At 37.2% G+C, this 6,958-nt stretch overlaps 2 protein-coding genes across 2 annotated transcripts; one reads left to right on the forward strand and one right to left on the reverse strand.

Moving 5' to 3' along the window:
- Positions 1–28: 28 nt before the first annotated feature.
- Positions 29–3,110, reverse strand: LOC101314144 (NAC domain-containing protein 78-like). Its single transcript, XM_004290452.1, has 4 exons — positions 2,864–3,110; positions 2,497–2,774; positions 1,764–2,174; positions 29–625 (listed from the first exon to the last, which is right to left on the reverse strand). Exons 1-4 carry the CDS (start codon positions 3,018–3,020, stop codon positions 281–283), a joined length of 1,191 nt encoding a protein of 396 aa, XP_004290500.1. The 5' UTR covers positions 3,021–3,110; the 3' UTR covers positions 29–280.
- Positions 3,111–3,657: 547 nt separating this feature from the next.
- Positions 3,658–6,640, forward strand: LOC101314425. Its single transcript, XM_004290453.1, has 5 exons — positions 3,658–3,758; positions 4,190–4,696; positions 4,852–5,129; positions 5,269–5,850; positions 6,209–6,640. Exons 2-5 carry the CDS (start codon positions 4,540–4,542, stop codon positions 6,395–6,397), a joined length of 1,206 nt encoding a protein of 401 aa, XP_004290501.1. The 5' UTR covers positions 3,658–3,758; positions 4,190–4,539; the 3' UTR covers positions 6,398–6,640.
- The last annotated feature ends 318 nt before the right edge of the window (positions 6,641–6,958 follow it).

The raw sequence follows: 6,958 nt of genomic DNA on the forward strand, positions 1-6,958 counted from the left end.
GTGACTGACATTAAACTCAAAGAAAAATGATGTAAATAAAATCATTATTAATCATTTCTACCAAATCAAATACAAATAATAATAATACAAAAATTAATGAAGAATAATCAAGGAAGAGAGATCAATAATGGAAAACATTCATGAGATGTTGTAACTTGTTGATGATGTAAAACAAGAAAAACTGAAATCCCCAACTCCTCATATCAAGGAATCCCATAAAAGGAAATAGTGGTATTGATCCAGAAAAAAACTACTGTCAGAATTGTCTCAAGTTTGGGTCTTAAAGTGGCATCTCTTCCAGCTCTGTGTGAAGAGACGGTAAATTATACATCGAAGTATCGCTGTTCAACGGTCTGTCGAGATCACCTAGCTCGAAAATCTCATCCATTGTATACAGAGAATCATGCTCATTGGATAAATTAAATCCAACTTCAACTCTACCCAAGTTCCCCAAGTCTGCTAAATCTCTGTAAATATCACTTCTATGAAAATCAGCTGTAGCGTTCGCATTTCCAGAATGAAGAATATTATCAAGTTCTTCAGTAGCATCTACATTTCTAGAATTCAGAATATCAAGCTTCTGTGTAGTACTTGTATTTCCAGAACGAATAAGGTTATCAAGCTCCTGCAAACAATCAAGTAATCACATTAGCATAAGTTGGAACTTTTAAAAATTCTTGCATATACCATGTGGTATGTATTTATCATAGTACTCGAGGAAACTTCAAACAAGAAAGATGTATAATACGCAAATTATGTGTATTCCACACCCACGTATGCACACACATTTTAAAAAGGCTGCAGAAATCAACTATAGGTCATGTGATCTAGTTTAGAATTCTTTGCGTAGAAGAATAGCATTTTTAGCTTCCAGGTGATGCAAAGAATATCCATTAGCTAACAGAACAGGATAACTACTTGTTGCCAAACGAAGAAAACAAGCACCTAGTAGCGGAGAAAGATATTGACTAATTAATCATCTGTCTGATACACTGGCTTGAAAAAAAGAAGACCGAAAGAAAACCTCTATCTATGGAATATAAACAAAACAGAATAGAAGAGAAGCACCAGAAATCCCATAAGAAAGTATCAAACAAGAGAAAAGGAAGATATTAGGCCGAAAAGAGGGGGCGGGAAGGAAGGAAAAAGAAAGAAAGAAACTAGAAAAAATCCTGAAAAGACTATACTGGATACGAGTTTAGCGCTAAAACATCAAAGCAGCATATAGAGAAAAACACCAATTTGTCTCTTTTAACAACCTGGATGAAACATGCAATGAACAAACAATATACAATTGACGTTCACCAATTTTCATTATATTCATTAAATTTGACATAACTACTCCTAATCACATTTGTGAATTGGTAAGCTATAATGGAGCAATGTCCCAATAGAAATCCATCTCAATCACATAGTTGTAAAACACTGATGATTCCATCATTCAAAAAATGATGAGTTAAAAGGGACACAATAGACCAAACACGTCCAACCACATTTTGGAATTCAGAATAATAACTACACATTTTTCATAGAGAAACTTCAAATAATCATTCAACAATTCCTATTATCAATTAATAAACCTGCATACATGACTTAAAGGAAACTGAGTAAGGAAAGATTGGGGTTGCATGTGATAATTTATCATTGTACCCAGTGTAATTTTGATTCAGCTTTTATTATAATTTGCATCTTATTTGTCATTAATTCAGGAAATTGATACTCGTATACAACATTTAGCGAAAAGGGAAGAGCGCACGACACACCTTATTTTTGTCATTGCCATTGATAGGGAAAATGCTTTCTTCTGCGAAGCAATCTAACATGGACAGAATATCACCATTGGCCGAAACACAGAGCTTCTCTGTTGTAGCAGAATTACTGGAAACTGAGTGGAGAACATTGCAAGAATGTGGTACAGCATCTGATATGCAGGATTCCGATGAAGGGCCTATGCACATACCCTCAGGGGAATCTGTGCTATAAGGACCAGGACTATTATATCCCCTAGGCAGAACAAGGTCTAGCTCAGGCCTATTTGCATGCGGGACTGTGTCCAAACAGATTTCAACCTCATCATCAGTCCAATCTTCCTCTTTAAAGGGTGCACCATATTGTGCACTAAGTTTTGGCCCTGCTCCTTCCTTTTGGAAAATTACACATAAAACATATGATTCCTGCAATATGAAAATAGCCAAGAAAGTTCATCAATATACATGGAAGCTATTAACAGAAGTAACATTGAACAGGGCTACAAGTATGAGGTTTGATAATAAAAGACTGTAACAAAACTAGATACAAAAAGATTGAGAACCAAACAAATTGAAATTAAAAGCTGGTGGAGCTGTTAATGGCAATCCATTATCCCAAATTCGACTGTCTTACAAATGAGGATGATCAACATTATATATACATATATAATGTTATATAGGCATAGCCAACACACAACTAACAAATATTTTAGTGAAAGTAAACAAAATACCAAAATGAGTCAGTTACCTGAGGCATGCCCATATCAGCAAGGTCCTTATCTTCAAGCCTGTACTCATGCAGAACCCAGTCTGTCCGTTCTCCTCGTGGAGGTCGACCTATATGAAAAACTAAAGTCTTGATCCAACCGACCACTTGACCATTGTAATTAACAGATCTGTCCTTTCCTGACATTTTCCAGAACCCAGCTCCAGTGGCACGATTGACTCTAGCCCCAGTTGCATATTTCATTTCTCTAGGACAGAAGAAGTACCATTTCAGATCTCCATATCGCCAACAAGATTTGTCTGAAAATAAATACAACAGAGTGAGAAACAACACAATGCCAATCCAATACATGAGCAGAATACAAATAATAAGAGAAGGTAAAATGTACCTGGAAGATCCCAAGGAGCATACTTGTAAATGTCAACGTCGGCAATGACTTGAACACGAACTCTTTTCCCCATTACTTTTCTCTTCAGATAGTATTTGACAAGCTCAACATCAGTCGGAGAAAACCGAAAACCAGGCGGAAATGCTGCTTTCCCCATTATAAAATAAAAAATCCCTAAACCCTCTTCCTAATTCCCAAGCAACACAAAACCCTCAAGCCTAGAAAACAGAAACAAAGACAAGACACTCCCTCCCTCCTTTCAAGTCCAATGCCGAAACAAATTCCTCGGCGAACACCACAACCTCTGTCTATTCATGAAACAAAATCCTCGAATGATTGACGAGTGCTTCTTGTTGTTGAGATCAAAAGTCATGGGTGTGCAATCAACAACCTACTAATCCAACATCATCCCACACATTACATTTACAACCACAACATATAATGACAATCACAAGAAACAATTCGGATAATTTGAAATATCACAAACCTAAACACAGGTTCAATTTGAATCGAGAGAACCCCTTAGATTTAAGAAAAGCTAAATGCAAGAGAGGTTGACCGGGTACCTTAAGGGCTAAGAGCGAAGCACCAGCAATAATCGCTACAAATTAAGCAGAACTGAGAGAGAGAGATACAAGACAACAGCTCTGCTTCTGTGTTTCTCTATGTATATTCATTCGCGTTTGTGCTACGCGGTCGTTTAAAGTATTGGACACGCTAACTTGTTGGGCCGAACGGGTACCCGGCCCAAATGAAGAATCGAAGCGTGTTAAATACCCTAGGAGATAGAGAGAGAGGGGGTCTGCCAAATCTAAACATGCTCTTCGTCTCTGCGCACCTGCTTCTTTGACTCTGCTCGCTCTTCTCGCCTCTCTCGATTTCCATCCCTCTTCCGGTTTTTAATTCTCTCTCCTTCTTCTTCTTCGATTTGTTTTCCCCCTTGCAATTTAGGGTTTTATCTAAGACCCCAGAAAAACCTATTCAGATTCAGTGATCGAATTCATCACTCTAACAATTTTTTATTTTAATTATTATTTTATGTTCATGTTTGATCATTGAATTTGATTTAGGACATAAAGAACGTTAATTGATATCCGCAGATGTAATTTAGGGTTTTTTAGATGATTCTATTAGATTTGTTGTTATCTGAAATCGTGTTGGAATGGTGGAATTCTTGTTTACTGTGTTTTCGAGATTTTATATATCAATTATATGCGTGGTTGGATTTGTTTTCGATGGATTTCTGGTACTGTTTGATTGGTTATATATAAGATGTGTGCTTTGTAGTGCTTGTTCTCATTGTGGTTGGTTGGATATTTGAAACAGGCAATCTATTGTGCACCCAATGTCTTTTGATCTGAACGAGACACATTCATCAGTTATTAGAGAGTTCTCTTTCATGAACCGAGGGAGACTCTGGTTCTCGTGGAGAGTGTTTTTCCGGCACTGGACTTGACACTCTTTGAGTCCTTTTTCTCTAGGGTTGTTGTTTATAAACTTGTTTTCGTTCTCTCTTTTTTTCTGTACTCCGAACTTCATATAATTTTTAGTGTGTGAAAAGCAGTATTCATTGGGAGAGGGTTGAATTGCTATTATTTGCCTCACGTCTTGTGAGGAATTTGGACTTTGGGGAGGATCATTCTTATATATTGGGGACTTTTCATCTGGATTCTGTGATGGGGAAATCATCTTTGCCTCCTGGGTTTCGGTTTAATCCTACTGATGTTGAGTTGGTACAATACTATTTGAAGAGGAAGATAATGGGAAAGAAACTCCATGTTAAGGTTGTTGCTGAGGTGGACATATACAAATGGGCTCCTTGGGATCTTCCAGGTAAATCTTATGTAACTCATTCTTAGGTGGTTTTCCTGATATTTCATCTAACTTGTTGAAGCCATTTGCTGCTATATTTGCTTCAGATTATTGACACGGCCTTCTATGCTTTGTAATATGTATAGTCTCTTACTGTGCTATGCTTACATTTTCAGACAAATCTTGTTGGCGAAGTGGAGATTTGAAATGGTACTTCTTTTGTCCTAGAGAGAAGAAATATGCAAGCGGAGGTAGAGTGAATCGTGCAACTGACTGTGGTTACTGGAAGACCACGGGGAAGGATAGATCTGTTCTTTACAATAGTGAAGTTGTTGGGTGGATAAAAACATTAATTTTTCACGGTGGTCGAGCTCCACGAGGAGAGCGCACAAACTGGGTTTTACATGAGTATAGGCTTGAAGATAAGAACCTGGCTGAGAAGGGTGTCGCTCAGGTAAATGATACTATCTGTTTACATTATTTTGTGTTTTTATTATGTTATTTTTTTCTTTCTCAATGGTCACTGTAATTAGAACAATGATCTTGTGCATTTGCTTATTAAATTGGTTACCTTTGCCTTTTTCATGTTACAGGATTCTCATGTGCTCTGTTTAATTTTCCAAAAGGATGGGATAGGACCAAAAAGTTCTAAACAATATGGTGCACCTTTCAAAGAAGAAGACTGGACTGATGATGAGGTTGAAACAGACATTTCACATGTAAACATTTCTGAGACCAACCTTGTTCATACAAACATGCTTGAGCCAGAGCCAAATCTTACTCATTCATATACCCCTGAGCCAGACATTGTTCAGGCAAACATGCATGATCAAGTGCTTGTTAATACAAACATCACTGAGCCCCATCTTGTTTATGGAAACATGCCCGACCCATACGTTGTTTATCCAAATATGCCTCAGTCAGACTTTTCTTATGCAAACATGTCTGAGCCATACCTTGCCCTTCCCAGCAACCATAATAGTTCTATTACTCGCACCAATTCCCATGAGTCATGTGTTTCTGATATCTTGCCACCTTCTGGCAATGTCCTCCAGTCTGTGTGTAGTAATTATGAAACAACAGATCATGTTTCACCTGATGAAGATATCTTGTCGATGCTTAATTGCTTTACAGAAGACGGAACTTTCTCCATGGATCACATTGACAAAAATGAGGTTTGTGACTTGCTCTTTTCTTACTTTCAAGTGAAAAGTATTTAGATTCTTTTAGTTAATCATGTGAAGTTGGACTTGGAACTGTGAAAATATGAATTGATATGATGCTGAAATGAAGAATGGTGAGACATATTTGATATTTTGTTTCCTTTTTAAATTATCATTTTAACTAGATTGAATCGTCACAGGTACCCAATTGCGATAGGTTCTGTTGAGACTATATCAATTTATAGTGGTCTTGTTATATACCAGCTTGTGTTTAAGTTGATTATATCTATTAATAGACATTTGATTAGTAGTGCATCCTAAACTGCAAGTTTTGTGCATGCAGTGTCTGACTTTTTTCATGGGTTTACAGAAGCTGGAGACTCTCATTTATTCTGGAGATGCTAATCCTATAGCTGGTGTCGGAAAACATGATGATACTAATAAAGATCTGGGAGGATTGAGCAAAGATGGATATATTTTCCCCAATGGAGCTATTTCTGGAGCTTCAAGTGAGAATGAGCCATATCTGGAGCTATTTGATCTCGATATTGAATGGTGATAATTCGCTGTTTCCAATGATTAGTCCACCTCGGACTTTTGGTGGAGATACACCTTATGAAGAAGACTCATTCTTTCCATGGAGAAATGACTTATGAAGACAGGATGTGTTAAATAATGTGAATAGAAAATATCATTGCTCCAACATTAAGTTTATGAATTTGACTTGCTTGACATTCTTATTATTTCTATTGACATTGATGTTTTTGTTATTGAGTTTAATCTATGAAAAATGCTTCTGTTTAGGTGTTAGATTTTGCTTGGAACCATAATGCAGATCCCTTTGACAGTGTTGGCAAGTAAATCAGCTACCTGTTCCCTTCCCTTTGAATGTGCCTGATTTGAGTGGTCAAAATGATTCATTGTTTGCAATTCCTGCAATCTTACAGAGTTATAGGAGTTACAGCTAAGCTGTAAACCATGATGCACAATCCAAGGTCAGCATAAACCTCACCAGCCCCAGCCATTAGACCATGAATCCAGTTCCGGAAACTATTTGGACTAACAGTCCCAGCTCCAAACCATTGGATCCGAAACCATCCACAATCAACTTGAAGATATC

The sequence above is a fragment of the Fragaria vesca genome, linkage group LG2 (assembly GCF_000184155.1).
Source record: "Fragaria vesca subsp. vesca linkage group LG2, FraVesHawaii_1.0, whole genome shotgun sequence".
NCBI classification, from domain to species: Eukaryota; Viridiplantae; Streptophyta; class Magnoliopsida; order Rosales; family Rosaceae; genus Fragaria; species Fragaria vesca.